The following is a 21,656-nucleotide window of genomic DNA, read 5'->3' as shown; positions in this document are numbered from 1 at the left end:
CAGCCCCTGTGTCTAAGTGGCAATGGCAGATTGAAAGGGTAGCCTGCCAAGAAAGCAAGGGAGAAATGAATATATCTTTGAATGTGCTGTCATGTCTGGAACATCAACAACAACAAAAAACCCTTCCTAATTCTGACCCAACAATATGTTAGTCCGAAAAGCCTTTATGGAGATATGACAGCAGTAGAACAAGACATGACGTACCACAGGATCTTTTTAAGGATCTTTGCTGTCCTCTGGAGAAAAGTCCAGAGGCACAAGAAATCTGTTGTTCTCTGTGTGAAACCTATCTGGCCTAAGAAGATCTCTGGAAAAATGGGTGGATATATAGAAATTCAGCCTAGTGAAAGTCTCCTCCCCCTTTCCCACTGCAGTTTTAACCTAAGCTTTCAGGGCTACACAAGAAGTGCAACTATTAATTTGTTCTTTCAGTAGCTGGGTTTACTTCTGGTAAAACCAGCTGAGTTCTCCTTTGCAAGACCCAATGAATGATGAACTTGAAGCTGAGACCAATGATTTGAGAAACAGCAATGAGGAAAAACCCTCACCTTAAAAGGGAAAAAAATCAAGCCTCCATGACTATTAAAAATTGCCATTGTACTCAAGATGTGCTTTTAATGCTTTGTTCTATACGTCTTCTCCTCCCATAATTAAAAATAACAAGTTTCGACACTTTCTCAGATGTTGGTTCTAACCCTATTTCCCCATGCAGAATGACTACTCCTTTAACGGGGGGGGGGGGGGAAAGATCATTTAGGAAGTTTTTGAATAACACAGGGATCTTTTGCTCCATGTAACAAAAGATGTCTCCCTCCTCCTTCCCTCCAACCTCAACGTACATAAGATTTACCAAGCTCAAGCTGTCAAGCTAAGGATTCATACAGGGCAGCATCCTGTCTTTCTACGGTGGCTGCCAGACAGATGCATTTGAGAAGCTGACAAGCAAAGAACAATGCTATGATCTATTGTCAATCCTACCAGTCTCTGAAAACCAAGGGTACATTTTTGTCTGACTTAGGTGTTAGACCTGGTGGACTGTTTACCTTTCTTCAGTCCCTTTCTAAAAGCCATTGCCACTCATTGTCATCACAATGTCCTACAGGGTAACTGCATGCTTAGCTCTACTTTTTGAGACAGACCAGGTACCTATGTACTTCAATGGGCAACTGGGATACTGAGGGTAGTTTGCCCTTGTTCACTCTGTCCATACCATTCATGATTTTATTAGAGAGCAAGGGTGGTGTAGTGGTTAAGAGTGGTGGTTTGGAGCAGCGGACTCTGATCTGGAGAACCAGGTTTGATTCCTCACTCCTCCGCATGAGCGGCGGAGGCTAATCTGGGGAACCAGGTTGGTTTCCCCCTCCTACACATGAAGCCAGCTGGGTGACCTTAGAGCTCTCTCAGCCCCACCTACCTCACAGCATGTCTGTTGTGAGGAAGGAAAGGTGATTGGTTTTTATATGCCGACTTTCTTTACCACTTAAGGGAGACTCAAACTGGTTTACAATCACCCTTCCTTCCCCACAACAGACACCCTGTGAGGCAGAGAGCTCTTAATAGAATTGTAACCTGCCCAAGGTCACCCAGCTGGCTTCGCGTATAGGAGTGGGGAAAACAACCCAGTTCGCCATATTAGCCTCCGCTTGCCATGCGGAGGAGTGGGGAATCCAACCCGGTTCTCCAGATCAGACTCCACTGCTCCAAACCACCGCTCTTATCCACCACACCACGCCGGTTTGATTCCCCACTCCTCCACATGAGTGGCGGACGCTAATCTGGCGAACCGGGTTGGTTTCCCCGCTCCTTCACATGAAGCCAGCTGGGTGACCTTGGGCTAGTCACAGTTCTTAGAGCTCTCTCAGCCCCACCTACCTCAGAGGGTGTCTGGTGCGGGGAGGGGAAAGGAAGGAGGCTGTAAGCCGGTTTGATTCTTCCTCCAGTGGCAGAGAAAGTGGCCTATAAAAACCAACTCTTCTTCTTCACAGTGGGCAGCCGTGTTAGTCTGTCTGCAGTAGTAGAAAAGGGCAAGAGTCCAGTAGCACCTTGAAGACTAACAAAATATTTTCTGGCAGGGTATGAGCTTTCGTGAGCTACAGCTCACTTCTTCAGATACAGCAAGAATGTGAATCCATCTGTCTTTAAGTAGAGGAGGGTCAGATGGATTCACATTCTAGCTGTATCTGAAGAAGGGAGCCGTGGCTCACGAAAGCTCACACCCTGCCAGAAAATATTTTTGTTAGTCTTCAAGGTGCTACAGGACTCTTGCCCTTTTCTTCTTCTTCTATTAAGGCCAATCGCATTCGCCCCTCGGTCGTTTGATCTTTCCTCCCCGAAGTCCTCGACCCAGCCTCGTTTCTAGCTGCGGGGTCGCAACCCCCCGGGGGGGGGCGGCCCTAAACCCCAACCCTCGCAGCAGCCCAGGCCAAAACCCGGGGCCCAATGCAAGCCGGGGTGGGGGGAGAAAGCGGGAGGGGAGCGCCCGGCCCGGCCCGGCTGGGAGGAGGCGCCAACCCTGCCCCCGGTCCGCGGAGAGGCGTCTCTCCTCCTGCCTCTCCCACACCCACCGTCCCCCCGGCCGCGGGCTGCAGGAGTCGCAGGGGAGAGGCGAGCGGGGCCGGGCGTCGGCGGCGTCGGGGTCCCGGCGGGTGTTTCCGCGGCTCCCTCCTTTTCCCGCGGCAGCCGGGCCGCGGGAGGCGGAATGTCCCGGGGAGGGAGCGGGGATGTGTAGCCACACGCCGCCCCTGGCAGCCGGCCTGAGCGCGCGCGGCGGCTGCCGCAGCACCACCACCACCAGCAGCAGCAGCAGCAGCAGCGAGGCTTGCCGCCCGAGGAGCGGCGAGGCGCGCAGGCAGCTCCGCCGCGCCTCCCCAAGCCCCAGTGCCCGGGCAGGGTAGGGCAGCATGGCAGCCCCACTCCTCCTCCGCCGCCGCTCCCCGCGCTAGACTGGGGGCAGCCCCCCCCGCCCCGCCACGAGACCCCCAGGCAGGCAGGCACGCCCCCGGGGGAAGCGAGAGAAAGGAGCCATCGCCACCGCGATCGCCGAGGTGAGGACAAGGGGAAGTTCCTCTTTTGCTGGGGGGGGGGGGTTCGAGATCGGGAGGCTGCTCGGGGGGGGGGACCTGGGGGAAAGCTGCGGGGGAAAGGGGGTGTTTGTTTGCTGAAATGGGTGGAGAGGGAGCGAGGGAGGGTCCGACGGCACGCGGAGGAGGGCAGCTTTGCAAAGGCGCGGCGGGGGGCAGATGGGGCTTTTTTGGGGGGGGGCCTCGGCACCGCCTCGCCCTCCCCTCCCGGGCCTTTATTTGTTTTTTTTCTGCAGTGGGGTGGTTGGGCGGCGGGCTCGGCGTCTGCTCGGGGCTCGCCCTTCCACGAGGCTGGCGCGCGCCGCGGGAGGGAGGGAGCCGCTCCGCGCCGGGGGGGGGGCGCAGCAGCAGCGGCCGCGCGTGCCGTCGGCGGAGGTCTGCCCTACCTTGGGGTGGGGCTCTCGGCGGAGAGGCTGTCACTGGTGTCTGGCGGCGGCGGCCGGGAGCACGTGGGGTTGCGCCGAGCGAGGCTGGTGTGGGGAGGAGGGGGGGCGGAGTGGCTCCTCTCTCTCTCCCCCCCCCCAGCACCACCACCACCACCACCAGCAGCAGCAGCCTTCTGCTCTAACACCTTCCCGGAGGGCTGGACTGGAGGCGATGGTTTTTTGGGGGGCCGGGAATCCTCACCCCTGCCTGAGATCTGCCTTCTTAACCCGCGTGTGGGTTAGGTAACTCTAGGAGAGGAGGTAGGGGGGAGGCCTAGGGCCCTTCGCAAGTCCCTCCCTACATCTGTCTCTAAATAGAAGAGGGTAGTCCCCTCCTCCAACTTTGAGGAGCTGGTGCACAACTAATAATTTTGCAATCCATCACCAATTAACAGCCCTGACCTGGGTGGCCCAGGCGAGCCTGATCTCGTCAGATCTCAGAAGCTAAGCAGGGTCAGCCCTGGTTAGTATTTGGATGGGAGACCACCAAGGAATACCGTGGTTGCTGTGCAGAGGAAGGCACTGGCAAACCACCTCTGTTAGTCTCTTGCCATGAAAACCCCAAAAAGGGGTCCCCATAAGTAGACTGTGACTTGATGGAACTTTACACACGCACAGAGGTCTACCAGCTCGGATGACCTGGCCTCCAGCGGATGGCTTTTCCCAGGGGCCAGGTCTACCAGGTTAGCCTGACCTTGTCAGATCTCAGAAGCTAAGCAGGGTCAGCCCTGGTTAATATTTGGATGGGAGACCACCAAGGAATACCGTGGTTGCTGTGCAGAGGAAGGCACTGGCAAACCACCTCTGTTAGTCTGTTGCCATGAAAACCCCAAAAAGGGGTCCCCATAAGTAGACTGTGACTTGATGGAACTTTACACACGCACAGAGGTCTACCAGCTCGGATGACCTGGCCTCCAGTGGATGGCTTTTCCCAGGGGCCAGGTCTACCAGGTTAGCCTGACCTTGTCAGATCTCAGAAGCTAAGCAGGGTCAGCCCTGGTTAATATTTGGATGGGAGACCACCAAGGAATACCAGGGTTGCTGTGCAGAGGAAGGCACTGGCAAACCACCTCTGTTAGTCTCTTGCCATGAAAACCCCAAAAAGAGGTCGCCATAAGTCGGCTGCGACTTGACGGCACTTTACACACACACACACACACACAACCAATTAACATTGATTCAGCAAAGCAGCAACAACTTATTTAATTATCATCTTTATTGACACCCTGCTTTTCTCCCCAGCGAGGACCCAAAGAAGCTTACATTGTTCTCTGCTTCTCCATTGTATCCTCACAACAACCCTGTGAGATAGGTTAGGCTCAGTGTGTGCCTGACTGGGCCAAGGTCACCTGGCAAGCTTGGGGAGGGGCTATGGCTCAGTGGTAGAGCATCTGCTTGGCAAGCAGAAGGTCCCAGGTTCGATTCCTGGCATCTCCAATTAAAGGGACTAGGCAAGTAGGTGATGTGAAAGACCTCCGCCTGAGACCCTGGAGAGCCGGTCAGAGTAGACAATACTGACTTTGATGGACCCTCAAGGGTCTGACTCAGTAGAAGGCAGCTTCATGTGTTCAAGCTTCCATGGCAAAGTGTGGATTGGAACCTTTGCCTCCTGGATCCTAACGCAATACTGTTAGATCCTAGACTGACGCTCTAATCACTACACCACACCTGTTTTATTTGCTCCCTAGTTCATGGAGGGCCATTTCACACATCATGCTACTGGTTGTACATCAGTCATGGATCCCTGGCAAGTGTGCTGTATTACATACAGTGATTGCCACATTCACACTTTACATTTTGTTGGGCTGTGCTTAAGACACATAAAAGTATAATGTGTCAAGTGGTCTGCATGATACCCTTCAACCCCAGGGTTAACAAGGTGCCATGATGATCATTCTGTTGGCTTATTTTATAGCAGTGCTGTTAGTCAAATCCTCTTCTACAGACACATAGTGTACCACCTCGCTTAAAAAAAAGTAAAGACAGATTATGAGTATGAAATTATAGGTACAGATTTGGTCACCATTGGAAGGGTAACTGCAGTAAGCTCTTAAGAAATGAGAATAACATCCACATTTGGGGATAAACTTTAGGTTTTCCTGTTCCCAAATACAATGTCTCAATCAGTAATCAATATGACCTTCTTGCCTGTGTAGATTTTCAATTTAATAGTTCTAACCTTCTGATCTGACATCAGATTTATCCAATTTAATAAAATCCACAGACCCTCTTTCAGACCCACAGTTTCAATCTACTCAACCTCCAATTTAAAAAGCAAAGAATTCCATTCACAGATTTTTTATTTTATAGAGTCTGCTGACCGTTCAGCTCACAGATCTCCCTGTGACCCCCAAATGTAGCCATTTGACCAATAACATTACTATATGATAACCCCCACATGCAGCCCCCCAAGGAGATTATCTCATTATTCCAATCCAGTAATTCAGAATCCTGTTTGCTGTCTTTAAAAACAATAGCTCCTGCCACTCCATCATGATCTAGTATCCCTTAAACGTTAATAAGACTGTTTCTGTGGCAATACTGAGAACCCCTCCTGCTCTTAAGTAACAGAAGTAACTCTGAAGCATCCTTCAGCATGTGTTGAGGTACTGACATTGTTGCTTTAATAAGTACATTGTTTGTGGGGGGGAAATAATTAGAACAAAATAATTGTATTATGATGGCAGTGAACTCAAGAGGTCACGTCTCTGCTTTGGAGACTGAATTAGGAAAGGAAGGGAGAAATGACCTTTTCAATGACATGTGGTATTCAGTCAGGCCCTAACAGCTTGGGAGAGGTTGGCTGCCAACTGTTCTTCCCTAATCCATAAATTATTTTATAAGATTCACAGGAATCACTCTGCCCTCCCCTGATATGCAGCAGCTGTTCAGCAGCATGGAGCATCTCGAGACAACACTTCAGGGCAGGAAGTTAAAAGAGAATCTTCCAACCCATTGGAACAACAATGGGAATTTAGGCAAGTTGCAGAGCGTACTTATCCCAAAGCAGACCGTAACCAGCATACTTGAGACTAGTACAAATAAAAGCTTTTAATAATCACACATGAATAAGGTTTTTGTTTGAAAACTTGCCTACTATACCTTCGTAAGTAGAATACATTCTGACAGAGATGACATTCTCTCACGCTGCTGTTCACATCACATGCCATTTCGTGGTGTACTAGCCACACTACAAACTGGTATCAACTGTGTAATGGTTACAAAGTCTCCCAAAGATTATTGGAAATTGTAGTTTCTTGAGGGTGCGGAGGACTCTACTATAGATCTTTGGATGAGGTAGTGTTACCAGGGTTCCCTGTAGAGAGGGAATGACAGTCAATCCTGTATGTGAATAATAAAGAGAAGCATTAAATACAGTTTATGCCTCACGTAGGTCCTTAAAAGATCCTTCATTCAAGTAATTCCGAATATCAACTATATTATTTAAAAGTTCTCCTTGAAATAGCAAGGTGTGTTTCATTCTTCCTTGGTTAGGAGAAAACGTTTTATTTACTTTGTTTTTCATTCTTAATTGATTACCTCTTCTTTATCTTTGGTTATGGTCCCAGCAATATTGATCACTGTCAGTATTGTTACTCCCACATAGCCAGACATCGGGAACAATTAATAAAAAGGATCCAGAGGTTCTGTTCCACTAACAGTGGAACCTTCCACCACCACAAAGAGGTTTCTACTGGCCGAACATGCCTCTTCTACCAAAACAAGGCAGCTCTTACCTGTGGGTGGAATGTCCTTGCATTCCACCATTCAAACACAACTTTTAGATCCTACATAGCATCATTAAATTAGTTTAAATTATTCAGTGAATAATTTGCTGGCTTCAGTCAGCTTCTAACATTTCTTTCAGAACCATGATGGCCAGATGCTTTCACAATGAAGAAAGCTGACCCCCCCCCTTTTCTGGCTGACCAGAGCTTTTAAAAATAAAGCACAAGATTCATGAGTCAGTCAAGTGGTGCCTTTACCTAATACCTATATGATGAGCCCAAATATATATTAAATGGCTGCAAGTGGAATTGGGCTTTTCCCTCAGTCTAACCTACCTACTATGTGTTCTGCCTTCTTTGGAAGAAGGGGAGCGACCATTTTTGAGTGGTAGAACAGATATTTTGCATGCAGAACAAGGTACAAGATTCAGTTTCTGGCATCCCCATTAAAAATGATCATAGGTTGTAGAGCTTGGAAATATCCCCGTCCAGCTCCTTGAAGAGCTGCTGCTATCTGGAGTAGGACTTACACGTTTTTATTCTACCTTCCATCCACGTAGCTCAAGCCTGCATACATGATTCTCTTATCCACCATTTTATCTTCACAACAACCCCACAAAATAGATTAGGCTGAAAAATATGACTTGGCCAAGGTCAACTAGTGAGCATGAAGGCAGATTTAAACCTAGGTTTTTCTAGTCCTAATCTGACACACTGTCACACCCCATTGGATCTTGATGCATTGTTAGATACATCTATTGTCTGATTCCATATCAGGTGGCTTTATACTTCATAAGAGCAGGATGCAAAAGTGACAAATAAACCAAAGCATTTTAAGAGCCTGTATTAGAAGGATATATTTTTTTTGGTCTTTTTTTGCTTTCAAGTCATATCTGATTTGTGGCAACCCTGAGGGTTTTCAAGGCAAGAGATATTCAGAGGTGGTTTGCCATTGCCTGCCTCTGTGTAGTAGCCCTGGTATTCCTTGCTGGTCTCCCATTCAAATACTAACCCGGGCTGACCCTACTTAGCTTCCGAGGTCTGACAAGCTCAGGCTGGCCTGGGCCATCCAGGTCAGGGCAGAAGGATCGTTAGTTGATAGAAACGAATAAGTGCCTCAGTTTGTTCTGCAGGAACAACAGGGAAGAGCTGTAACTTCTGTAACGTTTAGGGTTTTTTAAACTTCAGATAGGTGATAGTAGAATTGGCACCCCAGAATTTCAACCCACATTTACAGGGAATGCTCCTTGTCAGAGGAGTTAATTCTCTGCTCTCTCTTCCCTCCCGAGTATACCAAAGCCACAAAGAACATCTTTATTTGAGGCCAGCAAGTTTTCACTCTACAATTTGCCCCCTACTAGCAAATGCCAAGTTATCAGCTGGAAGACCAAGTACATCTGGAGGTCTACGCTGGCAAAGAAATATGAGGGAACAACATCTTCAAAGTAATAGCCCTGTGATTGAGGATATCCTTGAGATGCTTGTATAGGTGATCCCAGTTTTGAATGAGCGCAGGGGCAGTTTCCTTCAGTTCTTGGAAGGAGAAGATGATGGAGATGTGGAAGGTACATCTTCCGAGCAGTGGTGTGTCACTTTTCAGTGCCCAACAACAGACCCTGCAAATGTACAATTCTAGCTCATTGGGCTTACATGTCAAGGAGAACAGGGACCTGAAAGCATCTGGAAAAAGTAAGGGAACGTGCGATCTGGATAAGCCTTTGTTACTGTGTTTTAAAGAACACGAACTCATGGTATGAATTGAGTTTGGTATGAAAAAGTCTGTGATAGCACTGTGTGTGTGTTAACTGCGGTCAAGTTGCTTCCGACTCATGGCGACCCTATGAATGAAAGTCCTCCAAAATGTCCTATCTTTGACATCCTTGCTCAGGTCTTGCAAATTGAGGGCTGTGACTTCCTTTATTGAGTCCTTTATTGAGTCCATCTCTTGTTGGGTCTTCCTCTTTTCCTGCTGCCATCAACTTTTCCTAGCATGACTGTCTTCTCTAGTGACTCTTGCCTTCTCATAATGTGACCAAAATACGATAGCCTCAGTTTAGTCATTTTAGCTTCTAGGGTCAGTTCAGGCTTGATTTGATCTATGACCCACTGATTTGTTTTTGTTTTTTTGGCAGTCTGCAGTCCATGATATCTGTAACACTCTCCTCCAACACCACATTTCAAAGGAGTCTACTTTCTACAGAAAGTGTTAATGTACTACTGGTCTGACTTTGCCTTCCTGTTCTTCTAGGTGACCATCTCGGTGGGGCCACGCTGACCATGCTCAGGAGCTTCTGTCTTCAGCTCATGTCCTTGCTTTGGATCCTAGTGGCCCATCACCCTTTTGCCCAAGGTGAGGGTCTGTTAAATGTTCTTTTGACTTCACTGACACCAAAAAAGGGAACAATGCATTAATTGCTAGTAATTTCATGTTACCCAGAAAGCTCTATTGTCTGTGAGAAATGGGTCTTTAGAAATGTTCTCCAGTCTACAGGTGCCAGGTAAATATTTAGCATTAAACAGTACCTGAGGGTTTGGGTGGCATGACTAGATTATCCATATGCTATAGAATAGGGAACAAATATGTTGGGTTTATGATGCAGAGTGATTACGAAGATACCTTGTTCTGTAGAGTAGGTGTGTCCTATTCCCTGTGCTGCTGGACAGATCGGGTGCGTTCCTAGAACGTGCGATGAGATGAATGGCCTGTAGTCTGTTTCCTCAGGTGGAGGAAATAAAAATAGAACTAATTTGGGGGTAGGAGTATTTATTTGTTTAAAACATTTCTATCCCACCTTATCTCTTCAGACTCAAGGCAGAGCAGGATTGTACTTTATACACTGTAATATAAGGTCTGTAGGTCGTGAGGTTATTGCCTGCCACGTCATTTATGTGTCTGGGTCTGTATGATTGACTGTATCCTGGTGTGAACTAAGGCAGAGGTTTTAATTATAACAGCAGGCAGGCTGCTAGCAGGAAGAATTTTCTTTGCACGGAGTATAGGAATATCTATACAAAACCATATGAATATAGCTCTTTCCTTATGCTAGTGAATGTTTTTTTGTGGTAAGAATTCAAAAGGCCTGTATGGAAAATCTGAAGGGAAAAATTCCCTTGATGTTTCCACAGTTTTGCCTGGTGGTGGTGCAGTCCATAAGATTCTGCTGAGGGCCTAAGTAATAGGTGACTGGCATGAAGCACTACTCTCCCCTCTTTCTTCTTCTTCTTTTAACCAAAAGTAACTTCATGGGGCAGGGGAGAGGTTGTTTAACCGTTTCCCCTTCATCTGTTTCCCTCTTCCAAAAATCCCCCTGCCAGCTGCTTTTCCTCCTATGAAGGAGAGGCGCCTATATCTTTTCCAGTATAGGTTAAAAAGCTGGGAGTGGGATTTGAACTGGCAAATGTCTGGAGGGAATGTCTGCCATTCCTTTATTCGTCTTTGAGCCCTTCTGCTTTGTGTTAAGAAATCCTGCGGGAAACAGTAGCACACAAGTGGCATATGACATCTTGTATCCTACAGTGCTGAAGCTTAACAGGTTTGTTCTTTGGCAATTGCCTCAGTTGTCCAATATTTTAGCGGTGCTTCACCCCCCTCTCTTTTTTTGGGCATGCAGTGACACCTGCTGGACACTCTAAGAAAGGCTATGAGTCACCTGAGAAAATGTAAAGGCTAGTAGAGGCCCCAGTATAACCTATGCCTGAGGGAATGAGTTCATCTACACGTAGACTTATTCTCACTTAATAGTCATAATCCTCCCCAGAACCTTGGGAACTGTAGTTAGTGGAGGTAGCTGGAGGCTAAAAGTAGACTTGCCGCACTCCCATCTAACAGAAGCCATGCCCCAAACGACAGCACCAGCGACAAAAACCATCCAAGTGGGTAATGTAGTTATGCCTTATGACAATGTGAGCCAGAAAATACTAAAATTACAAATATATAAATTTTAATATGGCGCACAATAAAGTTAAAAACACAAGGCCTATATCATAGGCGAGTCATTCACAGTCAATAAATACATGAAACGCATACACATTTGATGTAAAATCGTACAATGACCAAAGTAGGACCTAATAAGGACCAAACGCGTTTCGGCCTTGGAAAGGCCTTCCTCAGTGGTCATACATAGAATTGTAGTCTGGTACACATCCTAACAATATAGTATCATAACACACGGTAGAAAATACATAAAAGCCCTTCTAGTATTATGAGGCGTCTTGTAAAATTATTTGTTCCTTATACATTAGAACATGGCTCCCATGTCCCACCTTGTATTTCATGCTGGGCTCCTAAGGATGTGTATACATCAAACAGTCCGTTAGGTCAAATATTGTTAGGATGTGTGCAAGCACCGGGTCATTCTTGACCCATGGAGTGATGTCACATCCCAACATTTTCTAGGCAAACTTTGTTTGCCAGTGCCTTCCCCAGTTGTCTTCCCTTGACCCCCAGCAAGCTGGGTGCTCATTTTACCGACCTCGGAAGGATGGAAGGCTGAGTCAACCTTGAGCCGGCTACCTGAAACCAACTTCCGTCGGGATCGAACTCAGAGCTTTGGACTGCAATACTGCAGCTTACCACTCTGTGCCACGGTGCTCCTGTTAGGATGAGTACCAGACTACAATTCTATGTCTGACCACTGAGGTCAATCATAAGGAAGAGTGAAAGAGAGACACCCCGTGGAAAACAAAATAAACCAAGCTAGTAATGAGCAAAAGAAGGAAAGGGAAAACTGACCTGTTGTATGGCTCAGTTACAGCCTTGGAGACATTTAAATAAATTAACAGAAATCAATACCTTTGAAAGGCTATAATTCTCCTCTCAAGGCTATAATTCTCCTCTCAAGTGGTGGGACTGGTGGTTGCTTCCAAGTGAAACGGTGGAGGAACCCACTCAGATTTCTAGATTGTTCCTCTGCTGTAGCTTTGTTGAGAATATATAGCAGTCATGTCCAAAGTCCGGCCCGGGGGCCAATTGCGGCCCCCGGGCCGGTTTAATACGCCCCCCAGCCCGTTTTGCAGAGAGAGAAAAGGGGGCGCGTGGGGGCTGCGCCTGTGCTTTGCATCCCCGACTGAGGGGGCAACGCTTGGGCGGAGGGTCGCCTCGATTGGCTGTCTCAGCCCCACCCCCCGGAATGAAGGCCAGCGAGTCTGAAACGCTAGAGAGGCCACTTTCTTCTTACCCAGAGCCCGCGTGTTGTTCTGACGCGTGGAAAAGCAGCAGCAGCTCCTCCCGAGAGGGTCAAGGGGGATCCTGAGGATGGGTTGGGGGGGACTCGAGGGTGGGAAAGGTGGCGGTGGGGAAGGGAATGCAAGGGAGGTCAGAGGCTGGCCCCAATCTGGGAGAGGAAAGACACCCCCCACACACAAACACCGAAAAGCCTGGGGGTGGGGGGGCTGCTCCGTCTGGCTCTCCTCTTTCCTCCTTCCTCTCTGCAGAAGGCTGGGGTGGGGTGGGAGAGATGCAGCCCCTTCCCTGCGTTGCAGAGGTCTTGCGAGGGATCCAGATTTGCAGGGTGGGAGGGAGGGAGGAGGGGAGAGACTGGATGGGTCTTGGGGATTGTGAGTCAAGGAAAGGCAGGGGGAGAGGGGGCTGGATTTGGGGGCAGGGACTGTTTGGAGTCAGACCCCCCAGCAGGTTCTCTCCAAGGAAAGTGGCTGCTTCGAAAGAAGGGATGGGGGGGGGGGAAATAAATGACTCCTGGCATGTGTCGTGTTTGGAAACGAGGTGCGTTCAGACGGGGCCGAGTCTGCAGAGGACACCCATGTTCATTCCGGAGGTCAAAGCCCCGAGCAGAGAGCAAAGAGGTCAGAAGGAAAAAAGAAGAGAAGAGTTGGTTTTTATATGCCCACTTTCTCTACCACTTAAGGGTGGCTTACAATCGCCCTCCCCTTCCCCTCCCCACAACAGATACCCTGTGAGGTAGGTAAGGCTGAGAGAGCTGTGACTAGCCCAAGGTCACCCAGCTGGCTTCATGTGTAGGAGCGGGAGAAACAAATCCAGCTCACCAGATTAACCTCCACCGCTCATGTGGAGGAATGGGGGAATCAGACCCGGTTCTCCAGATCAGACTCCACCGTTCTTAACCACTACACCACGCTGGCTCTCATGGGGAGAAAAACTCCACATTCCTCCCTGCACAGGAGATGTCAGAGTGTTTGAATCTTGGGCTCCATGAGAATGAAAACCAGTTTATTTCCTGGCTCAGATGAGGGGAGGACAGAATACCCCCGGCATGGTTGAAGGGAGAGAGTCGACAGTCCCAAAGAGGCACATGAGCGGGGGGGGGGGGGGAGGAAGAGTTCCTGCTCCCTCCCTACAGAAAGAAGGTTGGAGATTTAGAAGCTGGGGGGCGTGCGGTGAGCTGAAAGGGGCTTTGGGGAAAGGAAGTAATGTAGCCATGGTTTTTGTGGTGCAGTCTGTGCTTATGGGCATAATAAGTATGTCATTTGCAATAAACTTTGCATAAAATAGTTAATTTGCATTTAATTAATTTAATTAAGAATGTCAGGCAAAATGGTCGGCCCTCACGCATGTTCACTTCATCAAATCTGGCTCTCTTTGAAAAAAGTTTGGACACCCCTGATATATATGGTTGCCAACCTCCAAGTAGTGGAGGGAAAATAGACACCACTGTACTAGTATCAGTAAGATTTGGAAATCAGTACAGGAGCAAAAGATATTTAAACAAAGTGCAAAAAACTTTTATAAGCTACCGCATACATATACAAACAACACAAAATACACAAAATTGAATTGCTACACTTTGTATCCTTACCCTTCGTGGGACGTGCAGTGTAACCTACAATTTGGAGATGAAAAATGTAGAAATATGAGGACTATTGGTTGAAGGACTGAAGAAGAATGACTAAGCAGTTAAGAATTTGAAACTGCCGTATCCTCCATAAATTTTTGTCTTCTGCATAGCTACATGATATTTGCCTTCAAAAAAGAAATTGTACTCTGACCAGAGATGTCTTTGGAAAAATTTGACTTTATTGTACAATACTCTGACAAGAAGCTTTTCTGGAAACATTTGTCTTTATTGTACATATGAACATTTGTTGTCTGGCTGTGTAGGTTCTATGTGTATTTTGTGTTGTTTGTATATCTATGTGGTAGTTTATAAAAGTTTTTCGCACTTTGTTTAAATATATTTCGCTCCTGTACTGATTTCCAAACCTCCAGGTAGTAGCTGGAGATCTCCCGCTGGTACAACTGATCTCCAGCCAATAGAGATCAGTTCCCCTGGAGAAAATGGCCGCTTTGGCAATTGGGCTCTATGGCATTGAAGTCCCTCCCCAAATCCCGCTCTCCTCAGGCTCCACCCCAAAAATCTCCCGCCGGTGGCGAAGAGGGACATGGCAACCCTAAGAATATATGCCTTGCCCTGGGTATACTAAGTGGCAGGGGAATGTCCTGTCTCTCTTCCTCCAGATTATGCCTATCTGTTTAGGGTGGGGAGGGGGCTGTGTCTTAGTCTGGCCTTCTTTCATGAACCCAGCAGTCATTCTCGTGGCAGCAACGTTTCTCCCAGTCACAGTCCAAGCATGGGCTACTCCATCAGTCAGCACCATTACAAGCTCCATAGGGACAGACCAGTGTGCTGCTCACCCTCACATCACTACCATGATATTTTATTGCATTTTGTGGCTGCTGTTCAGTTTGGTTTTATCTTTTTATTATGGTGTTTTTTATGACTTCTAAGCTGCTTTTAAATAGTCCTTGGAGCAGAAAGGGGAGATACACATTTTTGAAAATAAATACCAACGCCTCTTAACTAGAAATTAAAGTTGTGAGGGAGAAATTAGAATTTTTATGAGCTAGAATACTTACTGAAGAGCCCTGTGGCGCAGAGTGTTAAGCTGCAGTACTGCAGTCCAAGCTCTGCTCACGACCTGAGTTCGATCCCGATGGAAGTTGGTTTCAGGTAGCCGGCTCAAGGTTGACTCAGCCTTCCATCCTTCCGAGGTCGGTAAAATGAGGACCCAGCTTGCTGGGGGTAAAGGGAAGATGACTGGGGAAGGCACTGGCAAACCACCCCATAAATAAAGTCTGCCTAGTAAACGTCGGGATGTGACGTCACCCCATGGGTCAGGAATGACCTGGTGCTTGCCCAGGGGACCTTTACCTTTAGAATACTTACTCAGGTTACAGTCTTGTTCATTTCGGCATTTAGGTGTTTAGGACCACATTCCTCGACTCCTTAGTGCAGTGGTGATGCTAAGATGTGGCAGTCTTGTTGATGTGCAAGTAGCACTGCAGCGGGGGAAGTACCTGTTTGGGGAGGGGAGGGAATTAACCCAGGTGTTCTGTGTTCTAGTGCTTGAGAAGGGTAGTATATATCCCTCAGAGAGAGAAAAATGATAGCTTGTCACCTTTTCTTTTTCAAGGCTTAGCAATAGATTACTCATGAATGAACGTGTCTGAGGTGTCAATCCTAAGGTTATTTTCCTGGGAGTAAGCCACACTGACTAACATGGGGGTTTACTTCTGAGTAGACTTGCTCAGGCTTGCTCTCGTAGACTTATTTTTTATCAAGCAAAATCTAAAAGGTTACACTTATGAAATTGTGCAGGTTTGGGGTGGAGTAGGGTGGACATTTTGTTACATCAGCAGCAGTGTCCTGTGTGTTATCTAGTGGAAATATCCCATAGAAGCCCTTTGAGCCATCCCGTATTGTCCACAATACATTAACAGAAGAATTTATTTTACTTTGTCTCCTTCGTACTGACAGTGCTTTATGGCGACAGCTCCTCAAAGCGGCTTAAAAATGGGGGGGGGGGATCTACGTTGCTTTCTCTCATGCTAACACAACTTACGCATTTATTTATGAGAATCCAGCTGATGTCCTTCTCAGACTGTTGCATGCCTTTGGTTTCCCATTGGTGTTCCATTTTTTAAGGTGCTAGTTTATAGCATTGTTTAGGGCTTCCATTGCAATAGCAGTAAAAAGCGTTGACATGTGAAAGAAAGAGAGAGGTCTTTATTCGGTACATGACCAGCAGAATTACAAAAAGTCTAATACACAGTTGTATGCGTTCATATGTAAACATGGGGCTGTTGTCTTACCTGGTCAGGAGGTGTGCTTTTTAATAAGACTTGTGACGGCGTGCAATCTACCAGTCTCTCCCGTCCCCTTCGTTCATTGTTTCCTTCAATGCCCCCCTTTCTCTTGCTCTCTTCTACCCTGAAGTTCTTAGAAAAATCCATTTTCAGTTTCATGTCTTCAGAGAAGAGGTTTCTCAGCACTCACTGCAGAGGTAGAGGAACATTCTTGTCAGTGTTGACCCTTTTCAGATTTTTCTTGTTGGTATTTTTGTTAGTGTCAGCCACCTTGGAGAGTTGACAGCAGAAAAATGGTGTTGAAACATTGTCAAAGCAGCTTGACCAGAGGCCACACAATCCAATTAAATACACACAAATGCATATTAAAAATTATCAGAGCTTTCCGAAGAAAGCAAGAACCGAATTAACTGCCTGTCAGAAAAACAGCCTTAAAATCTGCCCCTTATACTAAGACAAAGAACAGTCTTGGACGCCTTATTCTTGCATTACTAGATTGGGACCACAGCGCACAAGGAGAGTAGAGTTAAGCTTTCCCTTGCTTGCACCATTTTTCTGAAATGAAATGTCCTCTGGGGAGCCACTGTTTGCACTGCTGGGAAAACTTAGATAGAGGACCTACATTTTGTTTCCACAGTGGGGCAAATATAGTGGCTGTTCAGGTGGGCCCCTTTCCCCCTGTGCCACAGTCTTGATCCAGTTTGGGCACCTCTGTGCCTGGGTATTAAGTTCAGAGCAAGGAATTTACAGCGCATGTCTGACTGAAAGTGCTCATGGTTGCCACAAGGGCTTTGTAAGGTGTGAATGGGCCCTCAGACAAACCGTTCCACAACACTGGGGCAACAGATGATAATGTCTGGGAATGGGCAGAGGCAGAACACAAGAGGAAGAGGTTGTTGAGATAGATTGCGATACATCGTGATCTTGTGGATCATAAACTAGACACACACACAAAGTTCAAGACACTTTGTTTTCTTTCAGTAAACAGGTTTACTATATCAAAAAGAGGATAAACTTGGAATATAAATTAATAACTCATATCTACAATTTGCTTCCTAAACTCTTGCCAGCACGTGGCTAACAGGCTCTAAGGCTTAAAACACAGTAAAGAATATAGTTAACATTATCTATTCGAGGAAGAAGAAGTGAAAAGAAGTAAGTTCCTTCTTAACCAAAACGGCAGTTCAACTGAAGCTTCTAGGATCGCACCAGAACACCACATGACCAATAGCCCTTGATCTGACTTCCCAAGAGGCTAGCACGATCAAATTCAGATTCTTTTTTTAAAAGATATTTTATTAACATTTTCAAAAGAAAAGATAACAAACATAAATACACTTCCATACATACATTTTGCACTTACTTCAGGAATCAATTTACATAAACATTGTTCTATTGTTATGATATTTATTTAAACATTACTGAACTTGTCTACATTTATGCTCTAAATTTATCTTTATCTATAACTTGTTCGAAATATATGACTATTATTTTCTATCTCTGTTAAATTTTTATTCTACACTTTCCAGTTAGCATATTCAAAATAGCATTCCCATTTCTTCTGTGAGTCATCAGTCGTTCTTTCTTTCAGGATGTCAAATTCAATACCTTTATTGGCATACCATCAAGCAGTCGATCAAATAAAACCAACCCTCTAAACATCATTTAACCTCCGCCTCTTAACAATTTCATCAAAAAAATTAGCCACAGATTCAATAGTCTCAGAATCTCAGGAGGATAACGACAATTTGATAATCCCCTTGAGTCAATGTAAACAGAAACACAAACATTTAACCCTTTTTGTTATCCTGGCAGAGACAAAACTCATAGCCTAATTCCCAACGGAAGTACTGAGAGGAGAAATTTCTACAAGGAGAACAATTGGCATTGGAATTGGAACAGGGAGAGGCAGTTCTTTGGCTTTTTAGATTCCAGGTCATTAAGGGCTTTAAAGGTGGAAGCCAGCACCTTGAAGTAAACTAATGTAAATGAGTAAACAAACAAATAAATTAGAAGGTATTCAGGATAATATGAATAGTGTAAGAAGATATTGAGCCCTGATTTAGATGGCTAAGGCTAGCTTGATCTCTGCAGATCTCAGAAGCTAGGTAGGGTTGGCCCTGCTTAGTATTTGGATGGGAGACCAACAAGGTATACCAGGTCCTTATGCAAAGGAAGGCAATGGCAGACCACCTCTGTTAGTCTCTTTTGCCTTGAAAACCCTGTGGTGTTGTCATAAGTCAGCTGTGACTTGATGGCACTTTACACACATGAGAAGATATTGAACGCATTACATGAGAATACATGAGATTCTAAGCTACTGTTATTTTGTTTATATGCATCGATTAACCTTGTTTGCGTGTTATGAGTAATTGCAGTTAATGGCCAGGAAAGCCATTATTTTACTGATTTTTGCAGTAAGGGGAGAAAGAGTTTTGCTCATTTATGTTCATGTTTGTTGCTTTTGTTTTATTTATGTTTTTGTCGTTTGTTCATTTTGGCTAAAGCTATGCTTGGTTATTTGAGTTGTGAATTTCCCCCAAAGAATAGCCCTTTGATCTGCATGGTTGTACATACAGAGGCAGTGCTTGAATTACAGGGGGAAAAGATAGCGGGGTCCTTAGTGAAATTTACAAGCCTCCATTGTGCCCCTCCCACTGGTTATGGTAAGCTGTAGTCCATATCTTAGCTCAGTTGCTTCAGATTGCTGTACACATTCATGGAATTCTGGTGCCATTGTGAACCAAAGCATATGCACAGGCACTGGGAGAGTGCTTGACAATTGTATGTCATCTTTATTTCAGAATACTGAAAGACCAACAAAACCCCTGCTTAATTGTACTGAAATAGGAGAACTAAATTGACATTCTCATGAGCATTACTTTTGGCTGTTGTTACAACCCATTCCCCCCCCCCCCACAAATCTGCAGCACTGACCCGCTTTCCCTGTATTTGCACGCTTTGTGAGTTATAGGATCCAGAAAGAAAAATACCTCTTAATGCTGAGCTTACCCAACAGAGACTCCCTGAGGGAAGAGGTATCAACTGAGATATAGGATGGAATGCATGGAACAGCTGCGACGCATAGAGGGTTATTCCTTTCATTAATCAAAAACCCTTGGCCAATGAGATCTCTGCCTCATTCTGTCTCCACTTCAAACTGTGAATAGATATTCAGAGGGACCTGCTCTTGTTCTGGACTGCTACCTCACCTCAATTCCAGAGGGGAACTTTCAGGAATTTGTTCATAGATTCCATTCCCCCATGATTGATCTTACAAAGAAAATCTAAGCTTCAGCATTTCTTCTGGAGAAGAGGTTCTGTCCCTTTTTTCTGCAGCAGGGCTTCCTGATTAGGGTTGCCAGCCTTCGGGTGGGACCTAGAGATCTGGAATTATAGCTTGTATTCAGACTACAGAGATTAGTTCCCCATGAGAAAATGGCTGCCATGGAGGGTGGACTCTGTGGCCTTATACTCTACTGAGGTCCTTCCCCTCCCCAAGCGCTGCCTTCCACAGACTGTACCCTCAAATCTCCAGGAATATCCCAGTGCAAAGTGGACAGCCCTACATCTGCCCCAAGAATGTGGATTCTTGATAGCCATTTGAATGGGACCAGGCCCAACCTTCTTAGGGTTTCCAAGCTAAGACTGGCAACTGGCAGGAGGTTTCCATGGGGGTGGCTGTAGCTGACGATGTCATCGGCAACTCGGTGACATCACTTCTGGTATGACCCAGAAGTGATATCATCACATAGGGGTGACATAGGGTTGCCACCCTCCAGGTTAGGGTTGCCAGGTCCCTCTTCACCATTGGCGGGAGGTTTTTGGGGTGGAGTTTGAGGAGGGTGGGGTTTGGGGAGGGGAGGGACTTCAATGCCATAGAGTTCAGTTGCCAAAACGGCCATTTTCTCCAGGTGAACTGATCACTATTGGCTGGAGATCAGTTGTAATAGTAGGAGATGTCCAGCTAGTACCTGGAAGTTGGCAACCCTACTCCAGGTGGTGGCTGGAGATCTCCCGCTGTTACAATTGATCTCTAGGCGACAGAGAGCAGTTCCCCTGGAGAAAATGGCTGCTTTGTAAGGTGGACTCTATGGCATTATTCCCCTCCCCAAACCACACCCTCCTCAGGCTCCACCCCTAAAATCTCCAGGTATTTCCCATCTCAGAGCTGGCAACCCTAGGGTGACACTTTAGCATTTGCCAGACCATAGAATTTTGGACAAGTGTTAGAGCATTGGCTGACATGCTGATGTCACTTCTGAGTCGTGCCAGAAGTGATGTCATGGCAACGTTGATCACCTTCCCATTTCCCCCAACTGAGTGGTGGTGGGGATAGCTGGAGGGGGGGAGGGCAAAAAAAGTGGGAGACCTGGCCTCTCTAAACCCTCTCCAGCTCATTCCCCTGCTGGTGTTCAAGAAAGTACCCTTCTCACCTTGAAGTATGGTTGTCAGGTACCCCCTGGCAACCGGCAGGGGAGGGGGGCTTACCAGGCCCAACTCGAGGTCTAGGCCTCGACATTGTTGGCGCGTGGACATCACTTCTGGAATTGATGTCATCACATCACAGATGACATGGGAGACACTCTGGTATTTGGGCTAAAACTGTATGGTAGAAGCTGGTTTTACCATAGAGTTTTGCCCAAATACCAGAGCGTCTCCACATCACCAGCATCAATGCACCGATGATGTCTAGGCCTAGGCCTCAATTTGGGTCTGGTAAATTGAGGCCTAGGCCTCAGTTTGAGACCCCCGTTGACTGGCTGAATGGCACCGGGGGAGGGGGCCCAAAGCAGAGGATCCCCCACTCATGGCGAGGGCCTGGCAACCCTACCTTGAAGTCAGGATTCTTTTAGATCATTTAGATCTTGGCAAGGAAGGAAGTAAAAATAGCAGGATTTTTCGAAATAAAATAAAGACTGACCTAAGCACAAAAGCATACTACTGTGTTACAAAAGGTTATACTTATAAACCAATAAACAAGAATAATACATTCCAATATTGCTAAGGAAATCATACAAAGCTCAACATTAAGCATATAGCCCTTACTAACATTTAGAACAGAGACCTTTAAAGCTCTTTAAAAGGAAGTTTTAAAGCAATTTAATGGGGCACTTTCTATTGCCCTCAGCCAGTGTATATAGAAGGCTGTGGGGCGGTTGGGATTTGGGTGGGGGCAATGACTCTGATGAAGTGGGGGAACTAGCCCATGCCTATGGGGGGAGAGATACGCCGGCCAGCAGCTGGCTAAAGAGAGGTCTGTCTGGGGTTATATCATGAGTGTATTTGGAGAGCGTCAACATAGCAGCACAATAGGGTTGCTAGGTCCCTCTTCGCCATTGACAGGAGGTTTTTGGGGTGG

The 21,656-nt window shown here is 46.6% G+C and overlaps 1 protein-coding gene across 1 annotated transcript in view; it reads left to right on the top strand.

The window, feature by feature from the left end:
* Positions 1-3,020: 3,020 nt before the first annotated feature.
* Positions 3,021-21,656, top strand: part of DLK2 (delta like non-canonical Notch ligand 2) — a 35,157-nt gene continuing 16,521 nt past the window's right edge. Inside the window, exons 1-2 of the mRNA XM_056852521.1 lie at positions 3,021-3,044; positions 9,482-9,583. Coding sequence (XP_056708499.1) covers positions 9,511-9,583 — 73 coding nt within the window. The 5' untranslated portion in view covers positions 3,021-3,044; positions 9,482-9,510. The remainder of the gene's footprint in view (positions 3,045-9,481; positions 9,584-21,656) is intronic.

Source organism: Euleptes europaea, chromosome 7 (assembly GCF_029931775.1).
Source record: "Euleptes europaea isolate rEulEur1 chromosome 7, rEulEur1.hap1, whole genome shotgun sequence".
NCBI lineage: Eukaryota > Metazoa > Chordata > Lepidosauria > Squamata > Sphaerodactylidae > Euleptes > Euleptes europaea.
The sequence above is the reverse complement of the archived record's forward strand: the minus strand, read 5'-3'. Positions and strand labels throughout refer to the sequence as shown.